This window comes from Phoenix dactylifera, chromosome 14 (genome assembly GCF_051530095.1).
Source record: "Phoenix dactylifera cultivar Ajwa chromosome 14, Ajwa_hap1_PhDact_Kaust_v1.1, whole genome shotgun sequence".
In the NCBI taxonomy this organism is placed as follows: domain Eukaryota; kingdom Viridiplantae; phylum Streptophyta; class Magnoliopsida; order Arecales; family Arecaceae; genus Phoenix; species Phoenix dactylifera.
Window position 1 is genome coordinate 21,342,158 of NC_143203.1, and position 17,410 is coordinate 21,359,567.

General features: G+C 37.8%; 1 protein-coding gene across 2 annotated transcripts; it reads left to right on the plus strand.

The window, feature by feature from the left end:
* The first annotated feature begins 99 nt into the window (after positions 1–99).
* On the plus strand, positions 100–14,808 carry LOC103703477 (polyadenylation and cleavage factor homolog 4-like). 2 transcript variants are annotated; one of them, XR_015973231.2, is made up of 10 exons: positions 100–713; positions 1,141–1,242; positions 1,630–1,893; positions 2,953–3,069; positions 4,512–5,330; positions 6,062–7,063; positions 7,171–7,707; positions 13,440–13,984; positions 14,240–14,359; positions 14,470–14,808. XR_015973231.2 is itself a non-coding variant. In XM_026803113.4 (8 exons), exons 1-7 carry the CDS (start codon positions 195–197, stop codon positions 7,702–7,704), a joined length of 3,357 nt encoding a protein of 1,118 aa, XP_026658914.4. In that variant the 5' UTR covers positions 100–194; the 3' UTR covers positions 7,705–7,707; positions 13,440–14,808. The 2 variants fall into 2 exon arrangements, 1 of the variants encoding a protein (XP_026658914.4); XM_026803113.4 differs by having other exon boundaries at positions 13,440–14,808.
* The last annotated feature ends 2,602 nt before the right edge of the window (positions 14,809–17,410 follow it).

Consider the following 17,410-nt stretch of genomic DNA (forward strand, 5'->3'; position numbering starts at 1 on the left):
ATGCAATAAAAACCCAAGATAAGAATTCCGTATTACGAAGGTTTATAAATCTACCCCCATCTTTTGTACTCGCATCATTTTCCTCCGCTCTCACGACTCCGAGCCAACTCCCAAAACGAGAGTAAGCTCAGAGAAGTGGACGATGAAAAACCCTGGAGCTGCAATATCAACCGCGCTGAAGTTCTTGTCCCCAAATGGGACATGCGCCCGTTTCCCCCACACCGAGCGCGCTCGCGTTTTCCCTTCCCCTTCCTCAGTCCCCATGGCCCCTCTCGATCCAAACCCTAGCCCTAGCCCCTGAAGTCCCAATTAAAGGGGGCAAGAAAGCCGAGAGAGCGGGAAGGATTCGGGCTTCGATGGAGGATGAGGGGCTCTCCTCCTCACGGGGGAACCCTAGATTCCCGCAGGGGGACCGCCCCCCGCGGACGGCGCCGGCGGCGGAGCCGCAGCCCGCGACGGGGCGCCTACTCCAGCCGATCCTAGACCGGTTCCGCGCCATGCTCCGGGAGAGGGAGGAGGAGCTGCGGGAGGCGACTGGCGAGGACACACCCCCGCCCCCGACCGCCGGAGAAATCGTCCGGCTCTATGAGGAGCTCCTCTCGGAGCTCACCTTCAACTCGAAGCCCATCATCACCGAGCTCACCATCATCGCCGGTCAGCACCTCCAGTTTGCGGAGGGGATCGCTGACGCCATCTGTGTTCGGGTTCTCGAGGTCTGTCTTTTGAATTCTCCGTGGTCTGGATTCCAATTGCTGCCTTTCTTATGGTTTCTTTCGCTATATGATAACGGTATTTTGTCCGGATTCGTCAATATATATGGCATAAAGTTTAGATTTTTGGTTTATCGTAGAACTTATGTATTGGATGGAAAACTTATGTATGCGGATATTCAAAGCATACAAGCAATGTAATTGTAGTGCTAGACGCTCAATTTTTTAGTCATATGTATGAATTTATCGATTATAATGCTGCACTGAACTGTAAAATTAGCATGCATTATAATTTGCAGCAACCATGACATTTAGATTTCGAGTAATGTTTGGTATTTTTTCTGAGTATGAGTACAGCTGCTGCTGTCCTCTCTATTTTTTTCCATTGGTACTAATATGTGACGAGGTTCTTAAATTGTTATATTTGCAGGTTCCTCTGGATCAAAAACTACCCTCCTTATATCTTCTGGATAGTATTGTGAAGAACATAGGTCGTGAATATATGAGGTATTTTGCAGCTCGTCTCCCCAAGGTGAGCATCGTATTGTATCGTTCTGATACTTGAAATCCTTTTGCCATGGCCAATCTGTTCCTATGCTAAAAGTTTGAACATTTTAGTTAGTTACCAACAGGAATCCAGCTCGTGTTTTTAATGTCACATTGTGGTTATTTTCATAAGATTCTTTTTGTTTCTTTGATCCAACAAAATCCTTTATAGTCAATATTTTTAAAATCCCCAAACCTACTTAGTATTAAACTTATGTATTCCCTAAATTTTCTTAATTTATTATTTTCAATCATAAATTTTTGTTCGTTCGCTTTGACTGCATTACTTCTCTGATTTTTTTTCCCACTCATGATTGGAATCAAGAGAATCTTATCATGTAATTCTGGATTTTTGTTTTTTGTTTACTGCAAGGTGTTTTGTGAGGCATACAATCAAGTCCATCCGAACCAGTATCCTGCCATGCGCCACCTTTTTGGGACTTGGTTCCAAGTCTTCCCTTTATCAGTACTTCGCAAGATTGAGGATGAACTCCAATTTTCTCCTTCTAAGAGCAACCAGTCATCAGGAATTACAAGTATGAGGCGCTCTGAATCTCCATCTCCTCGTCCATCTCATGGCATTCATGTAAATCCTAAATACCTAGAAGCACGACATCTCTTCAAACATTCAACAGCGGTAAGATTTAATGTTGCTTATGCCAGCATCCAGTTTACTATTGCGCTTGGGACATATGAACTTAGTCCACTCCTGCTTAAATAGATGTAAAATGCTCTAAATTTTTTGATAGTCAGAAATGAGTTTCTATCTATGAGCTAGGGAGCTAATTAGCAAGTAATTGTGCATAGGATTCTTCTATCATTCTTTAGCAGTAGATGGTATATTGGTAAGGGGCCACTCAAGGTGAATTATGTTAGGTCCAAATCCTCAAGGGGATAGGGGTCTGCTACAATGAAAGAGGAATTATCATTCACTGTATTAATGCTGTTTCTTCTGTTTCTTATTCTCCTTGAGTAATACGTAAATACTTGGGCCTTTCCATGTCAAGCTTGCTTTGGTAATACTTGCAATTTTGCTACAAAATTAAGATTAGTCAAGTAAAAGTTAAGGCAAGTTCAAGGGGATAAAAAGGTGATTGTGCAAGGTCTTATAAGTGATATAATGTGTTACATGTAGAGCTGTAGACCCTATCAAAAATAGTAGCACGTGCTGAAAGACAAGTAGGAGCAAAAATATGGGATGTGAAAACTATGCTCTAGAGTCCCATCTTCAACTAGGAGATGATGAAGTAGGATATGCAGAGCCAATCATTATAGATGAAGTGACACCCATTCTTTACTCTAAAGCTCTATCCTATATCTTATTTTTCTGATTGTTTAAAAAAGAAAAATGCTAAACTTCACTGCTGCATTCCTGACTGCTGTTGGGGTGGTCAATGTGATGTGGTGCACTGGTCCCTCAGTGTTGCACTGGGAATGGTCCGATTGCAGCTGACTCTCACCTACTCCTGAGTGTTGAACTGGGGAACTAAGCAGGGAACAGAGTGGAGATGTGTAGCAGTAACCTAAAAAATCATCCTTAATGTTCATTTATCTCTTGATCCAAAAGTTTTATGCTCCCAGCTCTTAACATGGAAGGCCAAGAAATATCCGAATTCTCACTTTTTTTTCTTTGGGATCTGCAACCATTATATTCAATTTTTTGTTAATTGACTGAGTATAAGGTGTCATGATGCAGGTGCGTGCAGTAGAAAGTCATGATAAGGTGCATATGACTGATTTTAATGGGGAGCAAATGGAGGAAAATGCATCAGAGGGCCTTAAAGGATGGTCTGGAGCTTCTCCAAAATTTCATGTGCAGTTCCAAGCCTTCTCTTCCTAGTTCTCCTTATGTCTCGCAACAAATTGTTGAAGTTTTTTGATATTCATCATTTTAAGCTTGAAGTGCAAAATGATAAAGGGAACTGATGATGATTTATAATTATTGTCTGTACAAGTGCTTGAAAGTCATCTTTGCCCTGCAGATGCTTTTTTTTTTCTCTCTCTCTCTCTTGTGTTAATAACTTGATATACAGCTTAATCACTTCTAGAAATGCAAACGATGGACATGACTGGGGCAAAGTAAGAAAGATAGATGAAGGAAATGGGTGCCCCTCCTATAGCTAAAGCAATAGAAGAACCCTGCAAAGTTCAAAGTCAAAACAAAATGAGAAGATTGTAGAAGGAAATTGATTCCTTCACAAACTTCAAGGAAGTGGATTTCCCTTAGGGCATAGTAGGAAGTGCTTGAAGACTTGTGTTGGATAGTTGATTTCTTTCATGCCTGGTTTCATAAAGTCATGGAACAAGTTAACTTTGAGTTGTGGAAATAGTATAATATACAATGCATTCATGATCTCTGTATTATAAAGCTCAGTAATGGAGTGAATCTCACTGAAATCATTTCCAATAAGTATAATAAATTTTGGAAGGAAGTATTATGCTTGAAACCATTGCTTCCTTGACAGCATAGAGGTACAAACTCCTCTAAACATTCTTTCACATCATGTTGATACCACATAGTATGTTTTATACAATAAAAATGAGGTAGCTGCATAGAAGAGGTGAAGCTTTACATGAAAACAAGCTTGGTGGTTCTGTGAAACTTGTAGTACCAACTACAGAAAATTGTTTCAAATGATAAGGTCAAATAGGCCCCATTTTTATTTTTGATAAATGATGGCAGAATAAAACATTCAAAGCAGTTGACATCTGGAGACCCTTTTGCAACTAAATATTCTTTATCACTTACTTTTGTTATTGCATTCATCTCATCAGGATCACTTTTTGCTTGGTGATGCATCATACTTTTTAAGAGAGGTTTGTTGAATGATCTGAATTAAATAAAAAGAAAAACTCCAGCAGTTTTGGCTGAAAATAGGAAGAGGTAGAGAGGTGCAACTGCGAGGAAAGAAGACCAAGTGGAGTCTGCATGAATAGCAGGTGGATAAATGCAACAGATAAGAGAGGAAAAGTTTTAGCTTTGGCATCAATGCAACCTACCAAGGAATTTTGTGAAGCAACTACTTAACTTTTTTTTTTTTTTTACTTCTTTAATTTCTGAAAACTATTATTTGATATGTTCTTTTCTGTTGCTAGGAATTTTTCTCTGTTTGGAATTCATAACCCATGAATATTTCATAGTTGGAGTCTTTGAAGTCCTGCATAGAAATGCATGGAAGAAGTGGGTCTTTGTTGTTTTATTCTTTGAGCCCATTGCAACTATAATATAGTGTGAAGGCATTGTAATCTGCGCAGGACATTGAACATGCCAGAGGAGTTTCTTCCAGTTTACAAGTTTATGGGCGGAAATCTTCCATGCAATGTAACAAGTACGATATTGATAATCCTGAGGTGCGTCCTTCACGAAGAGGGATATTAAGAGCAGGTTCACCACACACTGCAGCCACACAAGCATCCTCTATGGTTGAAGTGGAAGGTCCAACCCATCATTCAAAGAGCAAGTTTTCAAGGTTTTCACCTCCTCCAATAATTGGACCACGAAAGTCTATATTACCTCTCACTGACAGATTCTCAAGAAATACTTCCCCCAGGAGGGTGCTTGAAAGGGCTTCTCCATCTCATTCAGGAGCTGGCAGAGGGACTAATCAGAACAGTTGGTTTGAGAGGATCTGGCCTTTTGACGATGTTACCCAGCAAGTAAAATCTTCCATGGCATTCAACCTTAATAACGGATATGCCGAGAAGCACTCGAGAGAACTAATTGATGCATATGGAAATTGTAGTGGGACAAGCACTTCTCTTGAAAAGCTTCCAAAGGTTCAACGACTTGATGTAAATGGCTTAGCCAGTGAGGCAGCCAATATAAAATGGAAGAATTCTGAGGAAGAAGAGTATGTTTGGGAGGATATGAGCCCGACTTTATCTGACCGAAGCAGAAGAAACAGCCAGCCACCCTTAGGGCGCAGTACTGGAAGCTTAAGCATAAGGGGTGGTTTAACTAGACCAGATGCTTCACTGCTGGAACATGATTTTGGAAGGCACAGTTGGCCTGGCCAAGCTCAGGCAGTTGATGATCCTGCTTATACTGTTGAAGATAGGATACCTTTGTTTGGTGTATGATTCTTTGCCTTCTCTTCTGTATTGTTATTTTGGTATTGTTGCCATTAAAATAAGTGTTGAGGCCTTTATTTGTAACTATGTATTCAAGCCTGCCCATCATTATAAATTTTGAGATTTAATAATGGTAGATAAACAACTACCATGTACATCCTTAATATGGTCAGATCGCATGGTTACTTGGTATATTTGCAGCATATAAATATTCTTCTGTAGATTGGAAAGGACATCTAATGCAGTTTCAATCATGTGACAGAACTTGCTTTTTTTAATGGTTTGATTTGGGTCTCTTTTATTTGACCAGGGACAAAATGCTGATTTTCTTTACGGACAAATTCTGTAAACTAAAGTAGAATCATATCTGTATGCATCTTTTAGGGTTAGGCATTTGTTGTGTTGGTCGTGTCAGATACTTGACTTATGAGGGATATTGTATGCCTCCTTTTATTCTTTTTCTTTTCTTTTTTGCTTTATGCAATGAAAATTTAGAAAGTTACCATCATTCTCGGACATTCTGTGGCTTTTTAATCTCATCCTAAGCATCATAATTTTGTGATTGATTGTTATGATTTTTTTCCTTTTGTTTTTTTTTTTTCACTTGAATATCATACTGGTTGTAAGTTCAAACTTACTGAGTTCTTTTTTAATGCCTTTGACTGATTTAGCTATATTAATAAACCATCTTGAATAGTTGGACTGACAGTTTTGGAGGTAACACTTTCTTGCAGTCTGCTCATGGATCAAGGAATAGGAAGAATCTGGATAGCATAGTAAATCAGAACAAGTTGTTGCCGCACAGTCAGGGTTCTCACCACACTCGTGAACCTCGGAAGTTGCCTTACGTGTTCCCACAATCTTCACAACAGAGCCTTAGTCCACAGGCGCGAGGAAGGGCTCCTCAGATGCCTGTTGCAGCAAGTGGAATAACACCTCCAATTGGTAATAAATTGCCCAATCTATATGAAAATACACCAGATATGGAAGTGGCATTTCAGGAATTGTCAAGCTCTCATTCTAACCCTTTCAATGTGGACACATCCACATTAGAGATATATTTGCCACAAATACCACATTCACCCCCTCCTGCTCCAATTATATGGCCTCCCGTTCATAAATCTGAGGCGCTGCCTTTACTACCTATTCTTCCAAATCAAAAGCAGTTTAAAAGTCCTTTTGATTTTCTAGAAGCTAGCAAGCCTTTACTGAACCAAGGCTTAGAATCATCTTTCTATTTTTCTCAGCATCAGGATGACACTGCTGATACAAAAAACTCGAACTCAAATAAGTTGCTTCAAGTACAATATCAACAGCCTGGCTTAGCTCATGAAAATCGTCAGAGTCAGGAACGAGGCACTAACATGCAAATTCAGTCTCAGGAGGCTCACAGAGGCTTTATTCCATCTGCACCAGCTCAGCTTTCATTTCAACCCTTAAATCATGCACAACCATCAGGACAGGGTGTCGCCATGGGTTCGGTTTTGCCTAATCCATTATCTCGGTTACCTTCTTCTGCAGCGGTGAACAGTATGCCTGATACCTCTTTGCATGTGCATGCCAGCATTTTACCTCCTTTGCCTCCAGGACCACCTCCTGCCTCATCACATATGGGACCTGTTTCTCAAAATATGGGCTCTGTGGTATCTTGCTCACCTGCCAGTGCATTTTCTGGCCTGATCAGTAGTCTTATGGCACAGGGTTTGATATCATTGACATCACCAGCCCAATCACAGGTGCTGCAATTTGTGATTTAACTTCTTTATTTCGTGTATTTGCATGATTTTCCCTAATTTAGGGTAAATAACTGTTAGGTTTTTTGACCATAAAATTAACTGTACAGGATTCTGTGGGGGTTGAATTTAATGCTGAACTTCTTAAGGTGCGACGTGAGTTGGCAATTAATGCTTTGTATACTGATCTTCCTAGGCAATGCACAACATGTGGCTTACGTTTCAAGTGCCAACAAGAACACGGCAGTCACATGGATTGGCATGTGACTAAAAACAGAATATCTAAGTATCGCAAGCAAAAGCCATCTCGCAAATGGTTTGTGAGTGCAAAGGAATGGCTTAGTGGGGCAGAAGCACTTGGAAATGATGTTGTTCCTGGCTTTTTGCCAACAGAGGATGTTACAGAGAAGAAGGAAGATAAAGAACTGGCAGTCCCTGCGGATGAAAATCAGACAGTGTGTGCATTATGTGGGGAGCCTTTTGAGGATTTTTATAGTGATGATGCCGAGGAGTGGATGTACAAAGGGGCAGTATATTTGAATGCTCCAGAGGGATATAGTGAAGGTTTAGACAGGTTACAGTTGGGCCCCATTGTCCATGCCAAGTGCAGGTCTGAGTCGACGGAAGGATCTGGACAAACTTAAGGGGTAAATGATTTTCTTTTTTAACTCTCATGTTAGATGGACCATTAGTATTAAGCTGGCATAGCTAGAAATCCTTGGTAGAAATAAATAATGTGTATGGATTCTTACAACTGATCTGGGATTTGGCATGTTGATTATGGTTATGATTATGCTCATTGCTTATTTCCTCATTGAAAATCCTTGGTTGAAATAAATAATGAGTGTGGATTCTTAAAACTGATCTGTGATTTGGCATGTTGATTATGGTTATATAAGCTCTTTGCTTATTTCCTCATTTTGATTCAAAATGGACTTGTGGGAATCTTCTATCTCATTGATTAAATTTTAAAAAAAATTCCAAAGAGCATACATAAGTTATGTAATCACTAGTTCGAGAAATGAAAATCATTTAAAATGCTTTAGAGTCACTGACTTATGGATATCTGTTTCTTTGATTTTGGATGAACTAACATGGGAATTCACTATCTGTAAATATGTGGAAGTTTATGTTTTTTTTCCTTGAACCAAACTAATATCCATGACATTCTATGAGTTTTAAAGAATATATTTTTTTACTGTCTATAATTTTTATTTTTTTGTTGGCTTTTGGTTAACCTTTTTGAAATGTTATATCTTTTACTTTATATTCGCACAACCTTTCAAGGTAGTTCGCAGCGTTACCTGGATGCTCATGTCCATCTTGGAAAATTCGTGTGAACACATATCTACATGTTGGATACACATTAGACACTTTCAGTTTGTATCAGATTCTTTGATTGTGGCTAGTTAGGACCAATAAAGACTGGCTCTTTCAAGACCGAGTCAAATGTAGCTCCCACAAAGATCTCATGATAATTGGAATGGGCTTCATTTATTCTTGGAGTTTGCTGTGAAGTTTGTGGGAGGACGGAAGCATTAAAAAGTTTGTGAAATATCTGATAACTTTTGTGCTTGAGCTACATTTGGATGTTCGATTAGGAAGATGTGTTTCCATAAAAGGAGTAAAGAAATATATCAACCGATCAATCTTATAACTCACATTTATATGGGCGATCACTTTTTAAAATCTATGAATCATAACCAAATTTACTAGCACTAGACCTTCTTTATCATAGCGTTACTTGGACATGGCAGATTTTAGGTTTTCTGTCATATCTTCCCCTTAATGGCAGGAATAGGTTTCTGTCGTTAATACTATGTTAATTGACAATGAAAAATGGAAAAATAGCTATTTTTCTTCAAGCACCACATTTCTGTCTTTCATAAACTTTAGGAGCACGGGAATTGTTTGTTTGTTAATTACTTGTTGGGAGCTCATCATTTCTTTGACTTGTCTAGAGCTCTAATGATTCACTTTCGAGTATTTCAAGTCGAGTTCAGCATGCAGCTTTACAGTGTGGCAGAAAGTTAGGTAGAAACTCAGCCCATGAATCATGAAATGTAAGTCAGGTTTTGTGCACAGTTTGCAGCAATGGCAGAATAAAGAGGTAGCAGCATCTTGACTATCCTTTCTACTTTTATTCTTAATGCACACATCTGAGGAAGCAGAATAGGCAAAACAACATTCATTATTCTAAGTTTTTCGAAGTTATTTGCAGCTCTATTTGGTTGGAAGGAGGATGTGAATTTATGTGAGGATGATATAGTTCATGACCTGGATCTTACAGTTGAGATTCAAATGGCCCTAAACCATCCTGATGCTTGGATCAGGTCTGATCATGAGATCTAGATTGCAATTATGAATAATAAGGTCTTTTAGAACTCATATCATTCAACTCACATTATTCATACTTTGAACCAAATGGAAAGCCCAGTTTTTCTGTTTAATTTAATTTTTAGATCTAATGGCATACAACTAGCCTCTGGCTCCAGTTAATTATTTGTTCATTTGGGATTTAAATATGTAAGAGTGAAAAAAGGACATTTAGGGGGGGGGTTTCTTGAGAGCTATGAGCTAGACATAATTCGTTTACCAACCAGAGTTGTAGCTTGCAATAATTTATTTTCATGCCCGCCTCCCCTCTCTTTCCCCAACTAAAATTAAAATGGGATTGGTGCATTTGTGTTGGTGGTCATGCTTTATTCAAGTGTTTGGGCATGGTGGGATGTACATCAGAGGAAGCATGGACAGCTATGATTCAGATCTGATTATTTATTCATTTATTTTTTGATATTTATAAATACAGTCCCACTTTTGGCTGAGAGCTTATATTGTTTCCATCAGAGTGTAAATAGATGAGCTTCTATAGAAATTATGGTGACTGGTGACTTGGAGATGGTCGTCCAAACCAAGGGGTTTCTGTAACAATGGTAGAGATAAATGCAGGCTGGGCATTTGATTTTTTTTTTTCTTCGTTTCTTTCCTGTTTTGGGAAACATATACATGAATTTCAGTGGATATGGGACACAGCAAGGGTGGAGACATGGAGTTGTATGTCCAGGGATTTTGCATCATAATAATAGAGTTTATGCTTTACTTTGTCCATAGGAGCGAGAAGTCTCACTTTTATAGTGCCATCATGGTTCAACTAAAGAATGAGGAAATTCTGTTTCTTCTTCGGATGATGGCGATGGCCATGTCTATAGAAATAATGTTTACTATATAAAGGATGCTCAATTTATTTGTTGCCATTGATGGTCTCGCCACTTGCCACAGATATCTTGCATTTGTTGGAAAGCAATTTTTGTGGCTTGTCCTTTTCTTGTACACTAGTGAATCCAGCAAGTGCCATGCACGTCCAAGGATGTGTCTCGTATTACCTCAATTATTGAGCAACTTTCCTATGGTTTAATTATATAAAGACTTCTGATTGTTATTCTAATATTGTAATAAATTGAAAGTGGAATTTGTCTAAGTTCTTTGGCAATATTTTTTGGATTCAATAATTTAGATGAGTAATGATCCAGGTCCTAATCCTGTTACCAAAAAAACCCATCATAGTTCACAGCCACAGCTGGCATGCCATGTGACAGTGCAACCATTATTACCGTCAATAACACAATAACGCTGTTAAACCCTGGGGGAAAGGAAGCAGCAAAAATAATGCCATTATTTCTCAGTTGTTGTCTGTTATTTTCTGTTATAATATTATTATAATGACCATTACTAGAGCCATTATTTTATTTATAAATAACTCTAAATCCCATAATTTGGGGTAAATAATGGCCTTTATAAGTTTCAGTAAGGTCTGTTGTAATGGAATAATGCTGTTACTAAAGCCTTGGGGGAAAAAGAATTAAATATTGCATTGTAATTTTAATTATTTTATGCTATTTTTCATTATGATAATAAATAATTCTAAATCAACATAGTTTGGGTAAATATTGGTCTTTACAATTGTGAATAATGTTTTCGATAAGATCTATTATACCAGAAAACATTGTTATTGGAAACTCGGGTGGAACTGATTAAGATAAAGTAGTGATGGGGGATAAATAAAGGAGAGAGAAAGAAAGGAATAAAATAAGGAAAAAATGATTGGATGGTTCCACTTTGAAGGAAAAAATGAAAGAGGTAAAAAATGGCATTTTTTATAAAACTTTATTAAACAATGGTTATATAAGTGGATTGAGGGACAAAAAGGATGAGTGGAACTTTGGCATGCTTTAGACCTCAGACTTTGATACGTGGTAAGATATGAAGGCCGCTAATTGGCATTGGATATATTTATAATTGATGATTGATGGTTGATGACACTTAGATTGGCTTCAAGTGGTTTGGTGATGTAATTGATTTGGTGTTTTAGTGGTGATAGGACCCTGCTTTACCTTGAATGGACTTTGTATTGGGAAGACTAGTGAGTGAGTTTGTTTTGGAGGGAGGCCTGATTGGAACTCCATAATAAAAAATTGGTGTCTTACATGATGCCCTGTTGATGAGATCAGGTGGCAGATTTTCTGGTGGTAGGAGGAGGTTACAAGGACAGTACCACATGAAGCTAGGAGGCCAGATAAACTATTAAGGTTCATGTATTGTGCATCATGCTTGCATCATTTAACGCAGTCAAGAGGGAAGATCATGTATTAACAGCTGAAAGTAGGATATTTGGGTGTAAGAAAGACCTAAATTGGGTCTTTATTTGCTGATTTTAGAAATTTGGGTTTCAATTGAGAGGTGGTAAGTTATTCAGTATCAAGGATCAAATTATCAAGGTACACGCTTGTACTGGTCAACTGTGGTACGATGTTTTACTGACATGTAGGGGCTGGCATGACTTTTTTCAGTATGGGTGGTAAGGGTTGTGAGGACTTGGTATGAGCTGTATGTACCAAGCAGTGCACCCCTGTACTGCAGTGCTGGATTCCTGACACCTTGTTTCTATGCTCTTATAATCCCGGCACTCAATTTTTTGAGCTATTCTTTGGTGGTTTCTTGGTCATATGTGAAACAGCAGTACTGCATGGATGCGCATGCCAGTGCGTGAGAGGCAATATGAGATAACGCATCCAACTGCCATCTCATTGCATAAAGGGCATGCATCAGCAGATTATTGTATTTTAAAAAGGATTATTGTTCAGAGATCCTACTTTAGGTATACATTCAGTTAGGAAGGGTTTAGTTTTTAAGCTTGTCTTTTAAAGTGATTTGGTGGCTTACAATGTATTATGTATGAGCTTGCTAAGTTTAGAAATTCTTCTTTTTAGTCAACTGTTATTATTATGTTTCGTAGAATTATTTTTGGTAAAATTGAATTATAAAAGGAAGAGGCCTTGTTCTCTTGAGTTATATTTTGGAAGTATTACCACTATTTGAGCTCTCTTTTGCACAAATGAAAATTGAGGATCGTCCTGTTGTTTAACTTCTTAACTATCGGTCAGTTTTGCTTCATTCTGGGTTGAGAATTCATGCCTTTTGGTCATTGTTTCAACCCTGAATGCTAATCTTTATCATAAGAATAAATATTTTATTTCTAGTTTCTTTCTCAAGATTTGAAATAAAAATCAGATCTTAATTTGTAGTACAGAAAGATATAAAACACTTCTTAAAGATATTATGAAAGGAGATGCATTTGGAAAACCCAATTTCGGAAACTAGACTGTTTTTCATTTGTTTTGCAGTAGCAGGTTGACTTACTCTGAGCTTTCAAATAATAATTTTAATACATCTAAATAAATCATCAGTTGTCTTAGACGTGCACTGTTTCAATGTACCAAAAAATTGCTGCAATCACTGTTTCATTGCTTTCAAATGTTGACAGGATTCGAGAGATATGCACAATAGTTAAATAAAAACATGCCATAAGAGTCACCCTTAATGTTAGTCATGTTAGTATGTTATTATCATAGATTCTGAAAAAAAAATTTCTTCCCTGGACGAAGTGGGCATCTGACAGTGCATTCTGTAGATCCTTTTTATAAAAGCCTTGTATGAGACCCATAAAAGAAAGTCAACATATTAAGCTTTTGCCATGGTTTACTACATTAGAATGAAGTGTTGCGCTGGATTCATCATGATGTTGCTGTTGTGATTGAACATGCAACTTCGTGGTTTTCCATCCCATAAGTGCATTTCAGAGGCAAACTGTACTTCAAGAAATGCAGATATGGATCATGTTTTATATGTTAAAAGGTTTCTATATTTTCTTCAGTATACACTACTCTCTCTAGCGGACTCTTGATGACACATCAACTGTTTCTAGTTTGAGCTGAATAATGCTTTAGTTTTAGAGCCTGTCTAATGTGTTGTCAATCATATGGTGGTCAGTTTGGCAATTGTCCAGGTGGTTAAATTTATTTTTGTTTCTTACTGTCTGCAGGGAAACAAATCTGGTTGGCTTAAAGAATTGCGGCTTAAATTAACCTGTAGACTACTTGGAGCATTGCAGGCCATTATGGTATGCACCGCTTTATCCCGCCGCCGCCCCCCGCATAATAAAGCCTGTGTACCATAGCATCATGTTAAATATTGTGCATGCAAACTGGCTTTCTGTAACTTACTCTGTCATCAAGGTCTACATTTCATTCATCTACTGTTCTTCCTGTACATTTTGCTTTTACATCTATGGTCATTGCTGCAGTCATTAGATTTTCAGCCATGGGGGTTAGAGAAAGATTCCATGCATCATAGGAAGTCTTTATTTATAATGTGGATCCTTTTCTGCTATCAATCCTCTCTATTTAGGGAGGTTTACTGCTGCTCCGTTTTCCCCCTTTTTCCCTTTTATTACTGTGATTAGCAGGGGAATCAATAATTTTCAGAGCAGGTAGCCTTTCAGTGCCCTGTCAATCATTGATTTGGTGGGGCACAGATGCTGGAAGAACAGGCAGCGCATCTGCAGCCATGCTAGCAGTAGCCGCCATGGTACTTTTCTAATGTGCCCTTTTTTCCTTTTTTTTTAACCCTTTTGCTTTCTCTGTTTTTGTTTTCCCTCGTCATTTTTGTGCTGCAACAACAATGTTTTAACTCTTGTTGGCATGGTATATACTTTATTGTGTGCGGTCTATGAGAGGAGCTGATTAGTTGCGCTTTCAATTTGCTGTATTCTATGTTCGCATAAACTGGAAGTATTCCTCCCTAGGAGTGTCGATAAACTGAATGTTCCCATTTTAATATCAGACAACATTCCATGCAAAGCTTTTGGGGCCCTAAATGATCATGCAGTGTGTGATGACCAAGGTGTAGTGCACTGCTGGATAGCGATCTCCCAAAGCCGGTGTTAGATGGAAATCTTTGCAGGTGATGCGCTTATCGCCTGTGTTATAAGAATTTATTTCCCTTCCAGATTGTGAGCTTGGTTGGAGTCCGGAATTTCTGCTTGATCAATTCAGATTGTGTCTGGTCTGAAGGATGAGGTGATCCGGTCAGATACCACCTTTCATGATGTTGCGACAACAGTCTGTGATTCATGTTGAAGGATATTCCACCTCAAATCCTAGCAACTTATTTTTAATTTTATGCTATGATTGTGTCTGATTGTGTGGAGTGACAGAGATCAGAAATTTGGCCACAATCTTGAAATGTTTGGTTATCCAATAGCCTCCGGAGTAGATGTTCATTCTGGTTAGCGTAAGCAAGCAGAAGAGAATGAGATGCTCGGTCGGTGATGGGGTATGATAGTCTCTGATGGCGCTTGTAAGCTCATTTTAACAATTTTGAACAAATAAATCTTCCAAAAGTTATGCCCATTTTGGTTTAGTTATATTCTCTGTTTTTTTTTTGTTTCAATTCGGCTTATTAACAGCCGTGTTTTTTTTCCCCTTCAATGGATGGGTCTGAAGTCTAATAACCTCTATATTTACTCAACTTTGGGAGTGCGAGGACTATGCCTAATGCTAATGGCCGGGAATAAGGTTGGGAGTTTTGTACACCGTCCCCAGTCCTAGTAAAATCAATTACAGGTTCAGCATTTGAGCATTATTTGGCTAGAGGTAGACAACGGAGTGTGCAGAAAAATTCGTTAAAAATTTACAAAGAATTTGGATATCCAAAAGAAAAAGAGAAATAAAAGAATTCATTTTGACAAAAATGCCATTTAATTGCACAAATGGTTTGTTTTTGAACAATGGATCATTTTTCCCCTATTAAATGAATGCACAACATTGGTTATTGGTGCATGTGTAACAAAAGTAGATACCACATTCAAAAATTTTCTTCTTTTTTCAGAAAAATAAAGGATTCATCGGTTCTATTAATTATCTAAGCCAAGTTTTTGAGAGGTGCACCGTCTAAGAATAAGATTGAGAATTTTTAGTTACTAAGTAGCAGGGTGTGATCAATGAGCCGAGCCTTAATTCAATGTTTTTATTATTTTGCAATCATTTTTGTAAAAAAAATAAATATGACTGTTCTCACCAAATAACTAGGCGAACATTCTTGTGCAAAATTCCCAACAAAAAATCTAAAATTTTCAAAATATTCATATATGGTATAAATTTACCAGAGGGAAGATAAATATCACCAACACTAGTCTTAGGGTTCATCGTCGCTCCAAACATTATTTCATGCTTATGAAATTTACCTCTAGCATCCATATGCAGTCTACCATTAGGCAAGCTATGATGTCCCCATCACCTACTATATACGAAAGTCAGGGCCATCTATGTTTTCTTAGTAGCTGTGATGCTCGTATAAAGGTTGAAATATGCCTTGGTGCAATCGATTAATGTGAATTGTTGATATACTACTCCACATGTCATTTTGCAATTTTAAAGATGAATAATTTATTGAGAAAATAGAGCTTTCTTAGCAACATAATGCTCATATAAAGGTTGAACTTCCAAATACCGGTAGAGAACTTACGAAGTACTCATCATGGTACAGGACACTGCATTCAAAAAGATATGCAAAAAAAAAAAAATATAAAGATATTTAAATAAATAATAAATTTGTGAGGATAAATATGTAAATAGATAATTGACAAGGATTTACATGTAAATAGTAAATTGGCAAGGATATACATACAATTTTAGATATTTATAAGGAGATATATATATATATATATATATATCTATCTATCTATATATATATATATATATATATATATAAAATAATGTTATGCATGACATCTTAGGGGTTTCTTGAATGTAGTATAATTAAAGTATCTGGTGGATTTTTCTACACACGGTGACCATCTATCGATAGGAGGGTTGAAACCTTCTCACTCAGGAAAATTGATACAAAAAGAATAGGGACACCAGAAACATATTTCTTAGTGGAATCTGGTATCCTATTTCTGGGAATTACAAACTCCATGGAAGACCAGAGCACATATATTCCTTCTCAATTTCTTCTTTCCATTCACTTCTTCTGTCAACTTTGCCGAAATGCCTAATTGTCCAAAGCCAAGCTATGCCTACCTCCAAATAGGCCCTAAAGTAGAAAAGCCGCAATCTGAACAAATTCACAGCAGCAGCAAAAGAGAAATAAAATGGAGAATGATAAGCTGCATTTGTTACAGCAAATATAGACCAACAAATAAACGAATTCTTAATTTTCATATGCCATAATGCAAGGACTGATGCCTTGAGATTCAGCATTACTTTTGAACAAATCAAAAGTTGATTGCTTGGATATGCTATCACTAGTCTAAGCCACAATCCCAAACTTGTTGTGCTGGCTATATAAATCCTTTTCCTCCATTTCGCTTAGTTGCAGGCACAAGATCTACAAAAAATTCAGATAGTCCTTCCTTAATATTTGATCCGTATAATTTTTGGTCTATATGCACCCTTTCTTTGTTTTTGCATGTAATTAACTCACTCTTTCATGCCCGTGTATCCCTCAAAACCATGCCATCACTAGTGACTGATAAGTTTCTCTAAGACCCTTGCATTCTCGATCAGAAATTTATGTTCAAGCTTGTTTATACCTTCAAATTTCATCTCAGATTTTTTAAGCTGACACAACCCACATCTAGGCGGTGCCTTCTTCACAGTTTCTTCATCTGAAGCATGCCGGGATCACAACAATGATGGCATTTTCTTCATTGCAATAATAAGCGTAGTCAGAAATAGTGCTTCTGTTCACATTTCAAATTGAGGGATTAAAATGCCAAAGATTGAGACATTGCTCACAAGATTGAGATATTCCTCAACCAAAAATATTGGATCCCTGTCTCTCGTTAAATTTATGAAGTATAGAGGGTGAAAAACAAAGACATGCTACGAGTAAGATAAGGTCTGTGGAAAGAGCTTTAGTGCATGGTTTGGCAGATCCCCATAGCCAACAATAATGAAGGCTGAGTGCAACAACAACCCATCAACTCCCCAATCACATTTTGATGACACC